The 20,226-nt window shown below is 40.5% G+C and overlaps 1 protein-coding gene across 2 annotated transcripts; it reads right to left on the bottom strand.

The window, feature by feature from the left end:
* Positions 1-4,768: 4,768 nt before the first annotated feature.
* dtx2 (deltex 2, E3 ubiquitin ligase) lies at positions 4,769-19,726 on the bottom strand. Of its 2 annotated transcripts, XM_067491486.1 has the most exons (9): positions 19,155-19,726; positions 17,903-18,494; positions 15,575-15,633; positions 11,740-11,982; positions 9,720-9,787; positions 9,374-9,541; positions 8,424-8,585; positions 7,109-7,198; positions 4,769-6,228 (listed from the first exon to the last, which is right to left on the bottom strand). In XM_067491486.1, the coding sequence occupies exons 1-9, from the start codon at positions 19,459-19,461 to the stop codon at positions 5,980-5,982; spliced, it is 1,938 nt and encodes a 645-aa protein (XP_067347587.1). In that variant the 5' UTR covers positions 19,462-19,726; the 3' UTR covers positions 4,769-5,979. The 2 variants fall into 2 exon arrangements, with proteins under 2 accessions (XP_067347587.1, XP_067347588.1); XM_067491487.1 differs by lacking the exon at positions 11,740-11,982 and having other exon boundaries at positions 19,155-19,725.
* Between the last annotated feature and the right edge of the window lie 500 nt (positions 19,727-20,226).

Below are 20,226 nucleotides of genomic sequence, written 5' to 3' on the forward strand. Positions count from 1 at the left end.
TTGAGTTTTCCATGTTTTTCCAATGGAATCTTTTATGGGTTTTGGATAAATATGAACTTTACACTCGGTTGTTTGTTGTTTTTCCAATTTCACAAGTATATAATCTCTCACATTATTTTTTGGACAACCCTGCAGTGACCATGCATTTGTTTTCACAGTGGAAAGTAAAAGGAGGCTCATTTTTGGCAGGAGATAAATTCCGTACTCTGCCACTGCCTGAGGTTAATGTTTTTCAGGATTTAAATTGTTTTGTCTTATTGCTATTGTTGGCTACTGAAAATAAAAGTAAAACCACATCCTTCTTTTTACCAAATGTTTTGATAACATATAACTGATGGTAAAATTCAAATTATGACACAATAGGACACAATCTTCACACAAATATAAATATTAACACATTTTGAAAAGTAAAACTAAAGACACTGTTCTAAGCACATAATAAAAAAAAGACCCAAACTAGTAACTACAACAACAGGATGCAGGATGACCAGCTGACATCAGTGCTGTGTGGCCAGTAAGTAATTAGCAGTTTAGTACGTTTGTCTGACTGTTGATGAAACTCATCTAGCTGTGACAGTGCTTATTATGGGGGTCAAGTGTTTGCTAAAAAAAACCCCATCATCTTCTTTTCCTTTCGGCTGTTCCCCTTCAGGGGGCCCTTCATGTGCCTCCATCTAACTCTATCCCCTGCATCCTCTTCTCTCACACAGACTAACTTCATGTCCTCCCTCACTACATCCATAAATCTCCTCCTCCTCTAGACCTCCTGCCTGGCAGCTCCAACCTCAGGATCCTTCTACCAATACATTCACATTTTGTCCTCTGAACATGTCCACACCACCTCAATCTGTCCTCTGACTTTATATCCGAAACATCTAACATGAGCTGTCCCTTTGAAGTCCTCATTCCTGATCCTGTCCATCCTCATCACTCCCAAACAGAACCTCAACATCTTAAGCTCTGCTACCTCCAGCTCTGCCTCCTGTCTTTTCTTCAGTGTCACTGTCTCTAAGCCGAACAACATCTCTAGTCTCACCACCATCTTGAACACCTTTCCTTTCATTCTCGCTGATACATACTGACACTTTTCTCCACCCGTTCCAACCTGCTTGCACTCGCCTCTTCACCTCTTCTCCACACTCTCCGTTGCTCTGAACTGTTCACCCTAAGTACTTAAAGTCCTGCAGCTTCTTCACGTCTGCTCCCTGTAGCCTCACCGTTGCACCTGGTTCCCTCTCATTGACACACATGTATTCTGTCTTGCTGCGGCTAAGCTTCATTCCTCTGGTTTCCAGAGCAGACCTCCACCTCTCTAGATTTTCCTCCACCTGCTCCCTGCTCTCGCTACAAATCACAATGTCATCTGCAAACATCATAGTCCACAGAGATTCCTGTCTAACCTCATCTGTCAGCCAGTCCATCACCAGAACAAACAAGAAGGGGCTCAGAGCTGATCCTTGATGCAGACCCACCTCCACCTTGAACTCCTCTGTCACACCTACAGCCCGACTCACCAGGGTCTTACAGCTCCCATACATGTCCTGCACCACTCTCACATACTTCTCTGCCACTCCATACTTCCTCATACAATACCACAGCTGCTCTCTCGGCACCGTCATACGCTTTTTAAAAAAATAAAAAATAAAAAAGATGAGACATACGAGAGACATACCCACTTTCCGGTGCTGTACAGACATTTTAGAGATTCAGGGCACTTTCTTTCACACATGCATGAGATCAATGGGTCACAGGGAACTTGAGGAGTGACATCAATTTGAAGTGTATATGCAGTAGCTAGGCCCATTCAATTTTAAAATTATAGCTTTGAATATTGTTCACTCTCTTCCTTTCAACCAGATGGTTCCCAGGGTGTTAGCTGTCTGATGCAACAGCAGCAATACAGTACAGCATGATAATAAACACAGAACACTCTTTTGTACACGGTAATTTATAATTTATGCATAATAAAAGAAATGCATCACCTTGTTAAATTCAATGTGCATTTGTGCATTATGTTTAATAAACTGTCCTCAGATCTATTTTGAAACTGTAAACTTACTGGAGATCACATTTTAGCATTGCAGATTTTATTACAATGGGAACCAAAAGTGTTCCAGCAGGCCCTTGTTGCCTCAAAAGTAAACAGCAGGCCGGATGCCAGCACCACAAGCTTTAACAAATGTACAAATGTATTATTCATTTAAAAGCACATGCACACAGCTGCAAAACAGATACATTTTTTAAGATAGAAAACATGTTTTGTATGTGCATCGCTCCAAACGCGCTGCAGTCAAAGGGTGAGAGCCGGAGTAGACTCCAGACAGGTCACTAGTCTATCTCAAAGCAAAGATAGAGACATACAATCATTCATACTCACATTACATAGTCATAACATTTCATTACTGGATTTGAATTTAAAAGTGTCAGTTTGTTATGTTATTTTAGGCATTTTGATATTTGTAATCTCTTCTTTTCCATTCAGGGGTCACCACAGCGAATCATGTGCCTCCATCTAACTCTGTCCTCTGCATCCTCTTCTCTCACACCAACTAACTTCATGTCCTCTCTCACTACATCCAGAAATCTCCTCTTTGGTCTTCCTCTAGACCTCCTGCCTGGCAGCTCCAACCTCAGCATCCTTCTACCAATATATTCACAGTTTCTCCTCTGAACATGTCCGAACCACCTCAGTCTGGCCCCTTTGACTTTATCTCCAGCACATCTAACATGAGCCGTCCCTCTGATGTCCTCATTCCTGATCCTGTCCATCCTCGTCACTCCCAAAGAGAACCTCAACATCTTAAGCTCTGCTACCTCCATCTCTGCCTCCTGTCTTTTCTTTAGTGCCACTGTCTCTAAACCGAACAACATCTCTGTTCTCACCACCAAACAACTTTCCTTTCATTCTCACTGATACTCTTTTATCATACAACACACCTGACACTTTTCTCCACCCGTTCCAACCTGCTTGCACTCGCCTCTTCACCTCTTTTCCACACTCTCTGTTGCTCTGAACTGTTGACCCTAAGTACTTAAAGTCCTGCACCTTCTTCACCTCTGCTCCCTCCAGGTCCTGTATTTGTTCCAGTGCCTCATCTAGTGCAGCTAGAGTAGGAAAAAAGTAATATATATCAGCATACAGCAAGTAGCCTCTCATACATGTATTGTAAACGAGCATGCATCTCTGAAAAACCAAAACCAATTAGGTTTTTTTTTTTACCTAATCGTTATTTTAATCTGTTCCCTTTTATCATGAATTTTTAATCTACACATTCACACTCTCCATATTAATGAAAATTGAAGTAACTTTGACTTTTGTACCTGTCAATTTAAAAAAAAAGCACAATAATGAGGGAATATGGTAACACGGATATTTGAATACAACAGATTCTGGTGTTCGTCCTCTCACTGACTGCTGCTTTCCAGCCTTCAGTCATGTTTCACCGTCGTACATCCACACAGATACCTTGAACCCAAAGCACTGATGTGTATTTAAGAGTCCATTAAGACACAGTCAAAGTGAAATCCCATGTCAAATGGTCGTGTTCGTCTCTTAACGTCTCCACTACAAATAAATGTTTGAGTGGTTAAAGAGATGCTTATTCAGTAGGAAGAGCAGGATTCAAGCTCTGATCCCAGAAGACACAAGAAACTGTAGGTAAGTCACTGATAAACCCAGCGAAGATACTAAAGTCATACATAAACCTGAACCACTTGAAAGGCCTTGAGAACACATTTTGTAAATCAGCTTCTAAGTTTTCTGCAAAGCTTAGAACGGTTTTAGCTTCACATGAGACATTCAGGTGCAGCACAGTGGTGGAAGGGTTAACACTGCTACTTCACAGCCAGCTGGGGCCTTTCTCTGTGGAGTTTGCATCTTCTCCCTGTGCCTCAGACTAAAGATGCGGTCGCTGCTTTCGTGTACCAATTGGAATTTTGCCATTTTGGGATCCACACTGTTAACGGTATGTGAGGGTTTTTTTTTGTTTATGCTGCCACACCCCTGACAATTAAAACAGATCAAACGCCAATCGCACAGTTTGGCTGAAGCAGATTTTACCTGAGTAATTAGGTTTTACCTTCCTATAAACTAAAAATGTTTCAAGCAAAACATGTCTGGACTAACCTGAGTCAGCTCAGCACCATCTGCAAAATGAGTCAGTGGCAGAGAAATCAGACCCAGACAAAGGTCACTGAGGGAGGAGGAATGAAGGGATGCCTGGGAGCGGCTCACCGGTTACATGTGAATAACATGCACACGTTTGCACACCACAAGTTTCACTCGGCCCACGCTGCAGCCATATTACACAACTCCAGTCCAGTGTAACCTCCCCAGGTAGACTTCTTAAAATCCTATTGTATATTTCAGCTAAAGTGACTAAACCCACATTTCCTTCCCAACATTTTACTGTCTTTTCTGTATTGTTATTGCAAATGTTTTCACACAAGTCAGATGTATTATTGTCTTAACATTCCCATTATCTTTATCAGAAGTCAGACCTAAACTATAATACCACAATCCACTGAGAGCCATTAGCTCTAATAGTCACCAAATGGTCACACAACAGCAGCACAGTGTGAGGTCACTTAAGAGGATCAGCAACAACATTTCCCCGCACGCATAAAAAGCATCATCAGGCCCACATCAGGAATTAATTCATACACTTTGCTTGACCCCCTGCTAGTGGAATCAAAATACCACTAAAGCTGCACTCACTAATTCTGTATCACTCAAACGAAACTAGTAAGGTCAGTAATGAAGCCAAGATTCTTTTGCCTTATTTCTTTATTGCAGACTTTTTTTTCCAGTTTTGCTCATATACATGTCAAGACTCAGTTCAGGGACTGTACTGCAGTACTGTGAGCAGAATAATGCATGTGAATACGAGAGGTGAGTGTGCAGCTGTTAACATGTTCGCTGCGACTTTAGGTGTCTTGTTAAATCAAGATGAATTTGATGACCTTGATTGTCACACTAAAAATTTCTTAACCAGAGGGCTTATTTTTAAATCTTAGCGTCCCATCCCACCTGTCTGGGGAAGAAGGACTGTGGTCGTCAAGCTATATACGGTGCAACCTTGTTCCTCCTCAAACACATGGCAGCACAAAGTTACATATTTGGTGACAAAACCAGTGCCCCCAGAATGCCCCTGGTCATGGAGACTGCAAAGTCAAAACATGGAAAATCCCCCTTTGAATGATCACGCATCTGCTTATCAAAGTAGGTTAGGTAATATAATATGACAGCACATGGTCAAATTAGAAGCAGTGTTAAATGTTCCTCTATAAGTGGCATTTGTGGACACGTCCTTTTTTTTTTCTGTACTTGTTCATTCATGTTTTTGTATGTACAACAGAAAAGTATTGCCCCTTCTTATCAAATAGCCTGATATATATATTCAGTTTGCTACTAAAGTTTCAGTGTGTTATTGTGCTAAACATAAATGTTTTTAGCAGAAACACTTCAATTGCATAACTTCCCAAATTGAAAAAAGTTAACTGCCCTTTACCAGGAAATCACACACCTCAACAACAAAATGCACTGTCAGAACTAAAGTGCTTCATAAGATTTTTATCCCCAGTGTAAGCTGCCATTGTCATGGTAACTGGACAGAGGGATACAAATGAGGCTTGATGGGAAAATAAGACTAAACAAGAACACAATCTCCAGTTTATAAAGGTTTCATATAAGAGACTTAGACTAAGAGCAGCTCCATTTTTCTCGGAGTTCGCCACATATTCTCCAGGAATATGTGGTGAGCAGGGATGTGGTGGTGCACGAACCATTCTCAGCACCACTGAAGCTTCAACACCTTCACTCAGCTCACTTCTCCCCTCTGCTCACTCTGGGCAGACACTGAAAGGAACTCAATAACGGACAGAGGAGGCAGGAGTTCAACCTGGCCATAGAGGTGAAGTCTGAAGGGTTAACGTAGTGGTCAGCAGTGAGTGAAAGTGAGTGCAGCTTGGGGCTGTGACCTAGCTGCTGCTGCCACCGCCACCTGGAGGTTTGAGGCAGTCCTCTGTCACACCCTGAGAGGCCAGCTCAGACAGAACATTGTCCAAGTAGTTGGGGTCGGGGTAGCCATGGCCCGACAAGTTGGACATCATCTCAGTTTTGTGGTGGATCCCGTTCCACACAACTGTGTCGGGCTCTCCGGTGGTGCTGGATGTTCCCACTGTAAAGATGAGGCGCCGCATCCAGGCCACCTTCAGCAACTCCAGCACCTGAGAGTGGGAAAGACAAATGTGAGGTGCGACATTTTTCACAGTTTTTTTTTTCCCCAGGCACAAGACTGATGTAGCAAAACAGTTAATAATACTGTAATCATTATATGGAGCCCAATGTCTGTGCATTTTAACATTGTGGTGGTTCAAGTTTCACTCTACTGTATACATCCTTAATAACATATAAATAAAGTTAGTTGCTGCTCTAACAATTTAACTAAAACTGGATTACATAACTAGCTAAGCTAACCACTTTAAGACAGATATTCTGCCCGACTGAGGGGAAATGAACAATGTTCTCTAAGCAATTCCAGTGAGCCATTGAAAAGCTCACTGTGTTCTTCACTGTGGGACAGGCTAGGCTTGTGTGTCCTATCTGCAGTATTTTCATTATCTCAAATCCATGTTGTACAGGGAACATCACGCTAGGGAGTCTGATGATGGAAGTGAGAACAGCACAGCACAGATAAACTACAACTGGAATAATTTAATCCAATTTTCCATTAGTGAATTACATCAGAGATTTATAGAAGCTCAAGTGTACAGCTGCAGTTCCTAGCAAGCAGGAAATGAGCTCCTAATTTACCATGGAAACAACACAACTTTATAATGAGCACAAAATGTTTTGATGTATTCATGGCAATACATTAGAATTATGATGGAGCATTGTGTTAATTGCACTGAGCTGTGTGTACCTGAGAACTGTGCTGTTCATCGCCACACCCTGATAAAACACTATGAGCATGGAATATCACTAACACCAGGATTACAAATTGTGCAGCTTATACAATCCTCTTGATTGGGCTGGGAGTGGACAGACGCAGTTCTCAATTTGCTGATCTGTTGACTGTGTAGTGTAATAGAGACCTAAAATGTTTACCTTCCTGCCCTTGTCATTGTCTGGTAGAAAGCAAAAGCGTGGGAAGCCTCTACAGGTGTATGGCTGTCCTGGGTTGGGATGCTCTGGACCCTTGTGGGAAACAACAAATAGATGAAGTTCAAGCCAAGAAATCTGTTGGATCCATAAAACAATCTAATAACTGTTTTCTCTTTTTTTGTACACTGTTAACAACAGAGCAACAGCTCGATACAAATTCGATTTGAGTTCTTTTAACTTTAGATCAGTGGTACATGTGGCTGTTTGCCGCAATTTATCTTCACTCACGTAAGAAATTACAATTGTCCCAAAAAGAATGTAATAAAGGAGGAGAATGTTCTTCCCCAGCTGAGCCTGAACATTAATCTGTTGAAAATGTATTACGAAACCCCTCTGAGTCATTCAGCAGCTCTTATCTTTGGCCTTCCCTTTGCAAACTTGTCTTTGATGTAATGTACTGAATTTGCCAAAAATGAGACACCTACTTCTGACACCTGTTGAATAAAACAGACATTCTTAAAAGGTGGAAAATACATCCAGAGGAGTCTTGCTGGGAAGGTTTTATTATAGAAATATTATTCATCCTAGAAGAACATAGTCCTCATCCCCAAAGCCTTTCTTGTTGTAAAAGTGAAACATGGAACACAAATTAAAAACATACAGTGCTCGCACATACTCTTCAGTCGCGTTCAAGGAAGCCCTGTGGATAGTTTTCCACCTTACAACATTCAGTGACACCAGTTATTCTAAGCAAATTCAACCTGTCCCCTTGTCTGTTTCTGACATCAAGACATCTGGAAATGTATTTGTTCTGTGGCAGCAAAACACTGATGAGCCATCAACTTCCTTTCAATCCAATACAGTATTTGGTAGGTCCAAATACAAATACCCACTGCTCAAATATCATGACGGGAGTTTTAAACTCAAATGATGGTATGTTAGGCTGTCCTGTCCTGTCCTAGAGCGAGGCTGCTATAGCTTAACACACTCTAAAGTTATCATACAGTTTAAGAACAGCAGAGGAGATATGAAAATCCATGAAAACATAATTAATCATCCACAAAGTGGATAAAAACTGTTTCTGTTTAGGTTCAGAGAGAGACTTGAGGTAGGGCAGGAAATATTGTGGTAAACACGTCCTAAAAAGTTCTTTTTATGCTTAAGACTTTGCAGCACTAGCAATAAATGTGGGCAGGATAGAACAAATATTTCAAAATCCATGAAAGGCCTTGTTAGTAGTTCATCACACACCTGCTTTAGTGTGTATTTACAGGCTTATACTCTGTTGTCTGAGTGATAGCACAGTGTGCAGAGGTACCTGTATGCCAGGTGGTATGCTGTAGATAATCTGGATCGTGCCACAGTCTGGATGGCCTGGCAGCGACTGTGCGATGCTGTAAATTTCCATTTTGCCTTTGGGCTGAGTCCCGGTCTTCTCTCCATAGATTGTCTTACATGAGGGGCACTGCAGGCTGCCGTCCTGTGGAGAACAACAAACCGAGCAGTGAGCCTTTTAAACAGAGCTGATCAATACAAACCAGTTAAGGGCTGATCAGATATTCATTGATCCACTGATGAGACTTGTGTTTCACCTTTCTTTCCGTCACCAAGCAACTATATCTGCTTTGTACAACGAGTACTTCATGGATCTTTGTACAATACGTTTTGTTTTGTTTTTTGTCCTTATCCTGTGATTTCAGGGTTGCCGCAGTGAATTATTTGTCCGCATGTTTTTACAGTTTTTACACCGGATGCCCTTCCTGACGCAACTCTCCCCAATTTCTACCAGGCTTGGGACCAGCACTGCATGGCTCAGGATGGGAAATGGGCTGTTGGGAGTTCAGTGTCTTGCCCAAAGACACTTCAACGTGGGGTCGGGAAGAGCGGGGCATGAACCTCTGACCCAATGGTCAGTAGGCAGCCACTCTACCAACTGAGCCATGTTTGTACAGTACTTATGACATACAATAATCCTATTCATTGTGTACTACATTAATATTCCAATTCAATTATCTGAATTGGAATATTAGAAGAGAATAAGTTGGGCAGAGAAAGAATTGCTGACAAAACTGTCAAAACTCTACCTGTATATTTTAAAATAATTATAAACACTATGACATGACTGTGATATGCATGAAAAAGAATGAACTTATTTCAATCATACTACGGACAAGTATTCAAACGCTAAATATAATTCTGGTTTCAGCTAAGCCCATGTGGTGTGTATATGACAAAAAAAAGTAGCTTCTGAGCAGTCAGCTCTGTAACCTTTGTCCCATTGTTGTACATGGCCAGCATGCAGAGCATATGCAGGGTGTGTCCACATTTGATGAACTTCCCCACGGTGTCAAGCAGAATGCTCTGGCCTCCTTCCTCTGTGGACGGTGTTTCATAGCCGGATGGATTGGAAAGTTGATCCATGCAGATAATACAGTCCTAAGGGAGAAGCAGGGAAGTTTGTGTTTATGGTCAAAATCACTAAATAAAAAGGTATTATGCATGCACCGGATAGTCCTTAAAGCTGTGAGTAATTTGCTCACACAAATAAAACATTTTGGAATTTAATTTATGTTTTTGCCATTTGGGAAAAAACACCTGACAATGAAACACTTACCTCATCAGGTACTCCAGCAACTACTTCCATGTAGCGCTGAATCACCTCCTCAGGTCTCGGAGCTGAGGCTAAAAGAGAAACAAAGAAGAAAGCAGAGAGTGAAGAACAAGCTGAAACAGGTCTGAAATGAAAAGTCAACAATCTGCCACGGAGTAAACCACACACACACACACACACACACTGTCTTTACAATATCAGGCATTTCAAAATCTCACTTTAGTCAAACATTAGCCGATATAGCTTTGGATTTTTGGGGGGGGGTTCTGCTAAATATTCGAATAAATTATTCCAGACTGAAGATCCTAAAGTCAAACAAATGGCTAATGTCAACTATGCAAACACAATATGAATGCACAATGAAAGAATGAACCAAAGTGTGTAAATGCATAATGACAATGAGCAGCATAAATGATGGATACTGAAACTTGCTGAATATCTGAGCAATATTTTCTCTCTCTCTCTATCACACACACTGTTCTAAAAGCTAACTGAACATTTATCTTCATGTGTCTTTTAGGTTTATTACTCACGAGAGCTCCATTTAATTCCAGAATTGGAAATGTTAGGAGAGTCTGGCTTTTTTCTCCCAGCTTAGAAAAGAAAAATGTATATTCACTGATCATGTTCCAGACACAAACACGATGTCTGATGTTTTCTTTTCCATTTCAAACAGAGGTTTTGAGGTTAGGAAGTGGCAGACAGTGAGAGGAAGTTTAAAATGTGGTCATCACAACACAGAGTTGAACGGGGAGAGAAGGAAGGATCAGGTAGAAACAAATAGGCAGCAATGAGCTCAAACATATTATTTGGATGAGCACCAAAGCATTCAAGACAATTTAAATTATCTGAGCTAAACAGAGAAGTAAAACACATTTTTTTGTTTTTGCAGGCCAACAAACAGTAATTACTTAGTGAACCCCTCTTTAATAAACGCCAAGTTTGCCAATGAATATAGTTAATATGTCCAAGGTGGCACTGCACAGAAACTACCTTTTGGCATACATTTTTGGCATCTATGTATTTTCTTAAAATAACCAATTAACTGTTGGCTCTGTAAAACCAATGAAGTTGTCTAGTTGTCTGTTGTCTAAATAAGCAAAAAAACAATTTACTTAAAAACAAGAAGAAATCAGCACATTATTGCTGGAAGTACTTAAATGATTATTTGTTGACCAAAATACCTGTTGGTATATTGCGCATTGACTAATTTATTAACCGACTATAAATGATGGAGCTTCATAATGCTGCATTGGGTCCTGTCCTGGGACATCAGATGGCATGACTGCAGAAAAGTAACAATTTCTGTATCCAAAAAAAAAAAACCCCACTGATTCACTATTGTACAGATGGGGGACAGTTAAAAGTAAAATGTACTTTTAACTGTTTGTTGTTCAACCCTGAGCCTCCATGAAAGCTTCACTACGTCTTAGTGAGAGATGCCCTCATTTTAATTGTGTATTTTTGGTAAGGAAAAACTCCCATAGGCGATCAGTTGGGTTTGAGGTCAAACCAAAACAAAAGCCCTGTCAAACACAAAGATTTTGTTAAACATCTTAAGCTTAAGGCAGTGTTGGCACAATTCCACGTTTGTTAACTCCCAGCTCCCAGCGTTCTGTTGTGGCCAGAGAAAAGATAGAGGTTGCAAAAAATAAATAAAAGAGCTGCATCAGTGAATGCTGACCAACAACAATGGAGATGAACGATTTTAGGTAAGCAGGTGATATTGACGACGGCAACTAGAATAAAACTGGAGGGAACAGCAGCAGAGAGGTGAGTCATAGCTCAACCAGAGGCTTGTCAGAGGTAGTCTGTTTGTAAAAGTCAGCTTAAAAGCATACTGGAAAGCCCGATCTCCCTATTGAAAGGGGAGAAGCGTGGAGAAGCGTGAATCCGTTGTGTAAACACAAGGATGGAAATGGAAGTGGAATGAAGAGGGATAAACGGTCCTTAAGCTTGTGGTGATGATAAATTAACTAAAAGAAAATGATGGTGGGAGAAGGGCTGGTGGCGTGGTAGCTACCTCTCCTGTGCTGCCTCTTTGCCCTCCTAACTGAACTGCTGCTGCTGCTGCTGCTGCTTTGGGGCTTGCTGGGCCTGCTGGCAGGGGGAAGGAGAGGAGGAGGAAGAGAGAAAGAAGCAGGTTGCTGCTGTGGTGGCTGCTGCTGCTGCTGCGGCTGCTGCTGCTGCGGCGGCTGCTGAGGGAGGGGGGCAGTGGTGAAGTGTACGCCGAGTCCCACTGCTGACATCAAAATGGAGGCCATGCCTGGAGCAGGGTAGGGCGGGGTTGGGTGGGGATGAGGCAGGAGGGAGTGGGGGCAGATTGGGGCAGGTGAGGGTTGAGAGCAAATGGAAATATGCAAGAGTAGAAAGAAACAAATCAAAAGGTATGAAAGGGGTAGCAGCAGATACTTTGTACACACATACACAAAACATCAGACACCATCAAGAACTTTTAAATGAAAAGTAAACTATACTTGTTTGCTGAGTATGAACAGGATTTGTTCAGTCCCTTATTTTTGATTAAGGACTTTAGATCATTTAGCAAGCTGCAAGCCTAAATCGCAAACTAAAAGGCATCTTAAGAGTCTGGAAAGCATCAACTGAAAACTGATGGTCCACAGGCGCTGACAGTCCGACCAATCAGTAAGTGTGAAATGTGGGATGGCTTACATGGTGAGGGCAACAATATTTATGAACAGCTTGGTGTTGCCAATATAAAGCTAGCTGGAATCAAAGCAACACTATGAACATTTGAAAAAAAAAATAGCTGCATAAGCAATAATACAGTCTTGCTCAGCTTAGTAGAGGTTTTGCTGTTTTACTGGGTCTGGTGTGAAAATAGGCTACAGACATAAGTAAGGGCTGGTTCAATTCACATTCTCTGTTAGTCAAGTCTCTTGGGCCTCTCTATGTACTACATACATCAGCAAAGAATAACAGACACGTCATGACTCAGCAAGGCTGTTCTATGCAAACAAGGCAGACGGACAAAACAACTGCAGTATGTAATCTTTGCAGGAAGACGCCTACAACAAGTGTAATGACAAGTTACTTTTAAAAAAATATGTTCTGTCCAACAAATGTAGGAATAACACAAATCTGAAAAGGGTGCTTATTCTTAGTTTACAATTTTATTTTGACCTGGTTGGTTTGGTTTCAGCTAAAACAAAGCACATGGTGCAGAATATAATAAATGCTTTAACAAATATTCGTTGAATGATAAAATACAAAAATTATTAATTTGACAGAAACTGCATAAGGAAAGTATTTGGTAAATCCAAAAAGGCTTTCGGCTTGCCCCTTCAGGGGTCACCACAGCAGATTGTGTTCCGCACGTTGATTTGGCCTGAGTTTTGAAGCCGGAGGCCCTCGCTGCCACAACCCTCCCACTTGTTTTTTTTTTTATGTTCAGGCTCGGGACCTGGTTGGGCCTGGGCAGGGCCACACCTAGTCTACCACTGAGCCCCCAAGGAAAGAACAGGGTTCATTTATGTTACACCAGTTACACATCTAATGTCATGCTTGTAAACCATATGGTAAGGTACCTATTGTGTTGGAAAAGATACTAGATTCTTAAATATCAAGTTATATCTTTTGTTAAACAAAAGACTTAAAAAAACATCTGCTACTGTAAAACAAAAACAGTGCACTTTTTTTATACAGTACTGATTACGATTAATGTTCATCAGAGACTAAGAAGCTTTAAAACTGTACATAAGGAAGAGACACAGCGAGTGACCTTCCATTTTAAATGATTCACTAAACTCAGGGTCTGGTGATTTTCACTAATGAGGTTCTGGTCCCCTGGCTTCTTTCACGTTGATCGTATTGATTCAATCAGCTTGTCTCAGCCAAGAAACTGAAATATAACTTGTGTGCGGCAGAAGAAAGATATTGACTATGCATGTTAATTTTGACATTTAAAAAAAAAAAAGTTAATTAAGTAACCTGAGTGAAATTCCGCAGAATAAACACAATGACTTTGCAAGTAATTAAAAAAAAATACAATACTTGGCAATGGATTACGCCTAACTAAAAGTATGGCTGTTGCCTCAACAGGTTTTAAGTTACAATGACAATGATCTGCACTTCACAAATGATAAGCGTGTGGCTGTAATGAAGTGGCAGCTTAGTGCAAACAACATGCATGTGCTGTTACCAACCTTAAAACATGGTATTCATTTACTCAAAGGCTGTAATCACAAGTCATTTCTCTAATTAGTAAATCTGTTAGTATTACTTTTAATTTGTCATTATTTTGACAGTCTACTAAAGAATTAAAATCATTATTTGTCTAATGTATTGATATTATAGATAATAAAATTACACACACAAGAAACAGCATCACAGTATGTTGACAGTAGTGAGCTGAGCCAAATGAATTCACAACACAATGCATTATTAATACTTTCTATTCAGGTTGAGGCAAAGTCTGGAGATTTTTCAGAAAATCTCAGCAAACGTGACTTTGTTTCTGTCGGTGCTCACATATCTTAAAGGAGAAGCACTGGAGCAGAAACTTCCATGATGCTACAAGCAAGCGTGTGGTGAAACAAGAAAGCAAGAAGGCAGCAACACAAGATGTGTTTGTAAGGAGGGAAGCATGCAAAAAACTGATGGGAGGTAAATGCAAAAATTCATATTTTCAGGGATTTGTCAGGTATGTTAGGACTGTTAGGATTCTGGGTGTTAATTTTAGGAAATCCAAAAGTAATTTAAAAATTTTAATTTGGGAGACTCAGGTTCTGCAAGAGTGCTTGTCAAGGTGAGTACAGGGTAAGACTGCTGAATGAATAGAAGTGGGACTGCTTTTTCAAAGTGCTGCTGCTAAAAAGAACCTGGTGTTTTCTTTGTCATTCAAGCTTTTAAACATTATTAAACATTTTAAATGTTTTCCCACAACCTAGTTGTTGACCCTTGAGCCATCAATCAAAAACCAGGTTCTTGGTTGGTGGCTCAGGTGGAACCAACAACTTAGAAAGACTGAAACTAAAGCCAGTTATGAGTTTGTATCCAGGGCCTGTGTGGAAGCAGCTTTCACATATGCGGTTAAGCAACAACATTAACACTAGTGGTTGTAATAATGTCATGGAGGACGAGGGTCAACATGGCCACTCTGAGCAGTATGCAGCTACACAGCCCCACATGCAGCAACATGTGTGACAGTGTGTGCAGAGGTAATAGATGTACAGGAACTCAACAGTACAAGTAAAATTTAAAATATTGGCCTAAGACAATGCTCCATTACAAGTACCACTACAAATATTCTACTTAAGTAGTAAGCAGATTATAAACATTTTACTAAATTAAAAAAAAATTATGTATTTTAAACAACTGTAATAATGGCAATTATGCCAAAACATGTACAGTAATAATGTGATGGAAAAAAATAGGAGCCAAAGACCACTGTAGGTATAGGTGGAGCTGATTTTAACCACTTTTTAACCAGGATAATAACTAATTATTAGCTCATAATATTTATTTAAACACAATATATTATATAATAATATATTAAAACCATGTAGTATTAATGTTGTGGCAGACTTGTGTATATATACTGGTGTATGTCACTTTTATTTTAATGGAAGCTGTCCGGTGTGTGTGTGTTTGTGCGTGTGTTTCTAGAGGTTTGCTTAACATTTAGGGTGTGTTTATTTTTATGTAACTCCTTCCCATCATGCTTTTCCTGGCTTGTTCTTCATAAACAGGCTGACACTCACATGACAAATGCAGAGGTGTGAAACGTATCTAAACCACTAATTTTACACTGGATAAAACCTGCGACCATGTCTGTGTGCCGCAGAATGGACTGAGGAGAGTTACTAATAAGGATGGAGGGTTAGTGCTCCTTTTACCTGCAAGGGCGGAGCTCACACTTGTGGATCCATTCAGTTGCACTGGGATGGTGGGAACACTGCAGAACAGGAAACAAGTGAGAGTGACGCTGACTAAAAACAGCAACAATGAACCAGATCCACTTCACAGAATTACAAGATATAATTAGCAAAATCTTTGTCAAACATGTCTGAATTGATCATAAGATTTATTTACTTTTATATAAGCAGCTGAAAAAAATAGCTGGAGAGTCTACACACAATCAGACTGTCTAGCAAATGACTAGGATGGTCACAAGTCACAAGAAAATGACTCAAGAGTCAGTTTATTGTTAGATATGATTGTGTAATGTTTTGCAGAATGTTATTGGGATGGAGCTTAAAACCAAATTTAATCAACAATACCAATAATTATTGTTTCCTTTATCAATCAATCTGTTATTTCTTTAACCAGGAGAATATTATAAAATGTGAAAAAAATGGCCTGCAGAATTTGGCTCAATATTTGAATTGCCAGTTTTATCTTATGGTAAAACAGGTTTTTTTCACAACGTAGCAGCTGCAGCCAGTGTATGTTTGCCTTTTTACCTAAGTAAATTGCTTCACTAATTCACTAAATAATTGTTTTCTAACTGATTGACTTATAGATTTCAAACTAATTCCGTTAACTTTATTTACATATCCAAGAAATACTATGCTCTAACCACACAAAATTACAAAAACATTTTTAAACTGGAAGTAAAACTTCCTTCTTAGAGGGTTCTTAGTTTTATTTTTGGTTAGAGTAGGTTTTCAGGGTTTTTCAAATCAAACTCCAGAGTCAAAGGACAGAGTGTGTTGATATGTAGTGTATGAGCCAACCAGGGTTTCCTCTGTTTTTGTTTATGTTGTGTATTTTAAGGTTAATTAGATTAATAAGTATACGTATAAGTGTACTGATGATGTCATCATAAGGCTTTGACACTTTGTAGTTTACTTTTTAATTTTTTAAGGCATTGTTCCTTGAAAACAGTTAACAGTGGTTTTGTTACAAGAGATTTCGGTTCAGCTCAGCTATTGAAAGAAACAGACGTGGACTACAAGAAAGACAGTAACTGAAGCAAAGGAACTGACTTCAAGAGAGTGGGGACTGCTACAAGGTAGGAGTAAGGGTTTAGAGAATAGCTGTGGGAGCACACAGTTTCTTACAGTGTTCTGTGGATTTAGCAATAAGTTGAGAAACATGTTCTGTGGAATAGATATAAGAAACATGTAGTACGGCTTTAGGAATCACTTTGAGAAATGCGTTGATAGAATTGAGTGTAGAAGTGGAAAAACGACAGGCAAAGAACTTATTGAACTTGTTGTAAAGAACTTATGAGCAAATAAAAGTAAATTGGAAAGCACAAGCCAAATTTGGGATCGAGTTATAACATATATCTAATGCAACTTTGAAATAAATGTGTGTGTGAATGTTTTATCCTCATAGATCTCAACAAAAGAACATGGTAAAAGAACAGGAGGAAATGTCACTGATAAAATCAAAGCCCTCAACATCAGTTAACCTCTTAGCCAAAGGAAGCTGTGGGTTTCATGCCTAATGCCCTCTGGGCTGGAACAGTAGGCTATTCATACAGTTGACAATCAATCTGATAACAAGGCTTTTTGTATGCAGTAAGTAACATAATACATAACAAAAAAAAAACATTTTGCATTTGCTGTGAAATTACTTCACAAACAATGCACTGGCATGACACTGAGTAAAAACAATCGAGTTAGAAGACAACATAATAAATTTGGTTATCAGTCTTAATAGGAACATTGTCCAGACAAATCATTGAGGAGTTTGGCCATTCGCTGCAAAAATGAGTTAATGACACAGACCACAGTGTGTGCTAGGCAGGGAATATTCAGTATTTTACAATCCTGATTTCCAGTGGCTATGAATAGACTAAATGAAACTTAATGTGGAAGAAAATTAAAGCCTAGAGAAACTGTAAGTGAACTGCATATTTATAAAACCATTTAGGCAGGCAAACGCTCTTTGAAAGCAGTTTTCTATGCTGATAGGTGCAGAAATGACGGAAGAGTGGAGATGACACAGAAAAGGCACTGAGCCAAAACTAGCATAACACTGGAGAAATGCAGCTACAGATCATTTTTGTCATTCCTATTTTATAGGATAGGTCAAAGTAAAGAGAGACAGGATATACAAAGGGTAATGAGAGGGAAGGATGTAGGAGGCCTGTCATGTGCTTTTGGAGACACATAGTGGATTGAGAGAACAGCTCACTGCTGTTCTTTTCCTGTAACCTGTTTGTGCTGATCTGCATATCAAATTACAGTCCAACACAGGTGCCAGATACCAACCTTAACCCATTAGCACTGGTAGAATTGGTCAGAGGTGGTGCAGACAGTTGACTACCACAGGGTGGTGGTGGAGGCCAGGGGCTACCCCAGGACATTCCCCCAACAGAGAGGGGTCTTCGAGGGTATGGGGAGTAAACAGACGTAGGGTGAGCCGCTGCAGCTCTCCCTGTCCCTTGGAGGCTGGGCCTGTTTAGACTCCCTGATGAAAAAGAATGTCTTGAACGGCTTGGCATGGGTCCTGTGCTGCTGTGGCTCAAACACTGCTGGCAGGAGCAAGCAGGGCCTGAGGGAATAGTTGGGGGGCCGGAGGAGACAAGCGGATATGGTAGGTTACACTGGCGTCGCACCTGCCGCCTGAAGCCTGTTGATTTGTTAACTTGGGCGAGAGATGTGAGATCCACTATGTAATTATATCCATGTGGGCCCAAGTCTGCTGTGCCCTGACGTGCCTGATAGCTGTGCTCCAAAAGGATAGAGGTTCGAGTCTCGTATGGAGTCCATCCTCCTTCGTCATTGGCCCATTCCCAGTAAACACCACTTCCAAGGCCTGACGACTGGGCAAACAGAGACCTGCGTACTGGCCGCGTCTTTCCTGAAAATTTAAAGAAAAGATAATGTCAAGCCCCAGGTTTATTTTTATTAATAAAATCAACTTTACAAATAAAATATTAAAGTGAGGCAATAATGGAGAAAGGAATCTATTTACCACAAAATAAAAACTATTTATATATAGATCATATATGTAGAGGTCAGTAATGAAGATAACCCAATCCTTCAGCTTGTGAAAGTTATTGCCGTTTGTCATTGTTTATTTCTTCTGTTCCCTTCATTCAAATACTCAACATCAAATACTCAACATCAAATAAGCTGAGCCAAAAAAATAAAAAAAAATAAAAGCAAAACAAAGCTTCTAATGCTAATGTGAAATGCGTCACTAATGTGACGAGTTTAGGCGATAGAAGTGTTACATGAACTAGTTAGCCATTGGCAAAGTACACCGAAATAAAACAGAGAAATCCAACCTCACAACTTTATCCTGTACTTTGCTAATCTTAGCTTGTTGCTATGTAAACACGCACCAAAACAACAGCGTCCCCGAAAGCTAACGCTGACGCGTTATGGCCACCCGGGGCCTGATACGTTAGATTAACGTTAGCAAGGGTTTCGTGGCACAGCATTGAAACGTGATCAACGTTACGAATGATCGTTAACGTCACAGTATTTGACGCCGTAATCTGTGACACAGACTCACCCGTGTCCTGTCGAAACTGCTTCAAGCTGGGTATGTCAATGAGATAGGGCGAAAGGCTAGGGTCTGATTGTCCGAGGCAGATGCTCGTTGAGCCGGGTCCTCCTCTCTGGCCCCGCGGTGACAGACACCGCTCGATGTAGGCGCTCACTTGGCCACTGTAAGGCCGCCAATAGCCCAAGTCATCCTGCCATTCCCACACTGCTATCATGGGCTGAGACTGTCCAACGGATCCAGAAGGTGTACCCGACACAGACGGTCCATTTCTAGACCCGTTTACCCTAGCACAAGAGCCAGACACAATCGCCATAATCACCAAGTTAGCTTAAGCTAACAACAACTCGTTCTCCGGCGAGCTCGTCAACTGGTTGTGGCTACGACGAGAAACTGGTCTGCTAGCTTGGCTCGTTAAAACGGTCCATTGAAGATTTGCTAACACGCATGTGAAAAATGAAAGTACGTGTTGATGGAGCTAATGCATTCACAGGGGTTAGCGCTAGCTGGATGTGGGTATGGTTAGCTTTGTGACAGCGTTGCCAGGCTTCCTACATCCTCTGCTGCTGCCTTCAGGGACCATCGGGATGACGAACTCAATGCACGTTTGTGGGAAGCAACCACACACCGGAACATTTCACCGCGGTCAAACGTTTAAGCACCATATAAACAGACGTTACTTCATTAAGGAGTTCGATGATAGTCATTTATGATCAAACTGCATGTTTGCATAGCATGATGATATTTCCCTACATTCACTATTTTATGTTTTGACTCTGAGCTACATACCACACAAAGTATTGCCTATCTGCATTCCAAAATATATGATATGTGTGGGGGTTCAAATACTACTAATGTAAATTGAGGGGAATTAAAGCTTGTATTTTTACGAAAATTCAGGAATTTTGGTGCATTCAAATAAATATGGCCAAGCCTACCAATTCAATGCAATTTTAGTTCCAGTACAAGTGGTGCTTCAAATTATGAATTTTACCTAATAAATAGTCCCTAAGATGTACCAGTATATCTTGTCTGTCCAAAACAATAATACATATCTAAGTCCAGTGTACAGTTGTTTCCC

Source organism: Channa argus, chromosome 22, assembly GCF_033026475.1.
Source record: "Channa argus isolate prfri chromosome 22, Channa argus male v1.0, whole genome shotgun sequence".
NCBI lineage: Eukaryota > Metazoa > Chordata > Actinopteri > Anabantiformes > Channidae > Channa > Channa argus.

Bases quoted from the DNA above. Each gene is read 5' to 3' on its own strand.
- dtx2 (XM_067491486.1), bottom strand. From the start codon at position 19,461: ATGGCGATTGTGTCTGGCTCTTGTGCTAGGGTAAACGGGTCTAGAAAT. The intron at 9,788-11,739 runs GTAGCTACCACG...TTTCTCTTTTAG, and splicing joins AAAGAGGCAGCACAGGAGAG to CCTCAGCTCCGAGACCTGAG. The intron at 9,542-9,719 runs GTAAGTGTTTCA...CTTCTCCCTTAG, and splicing joins TTGCTGGAGTACCTGATGAG to GACTGTATTATCTGCATGGA.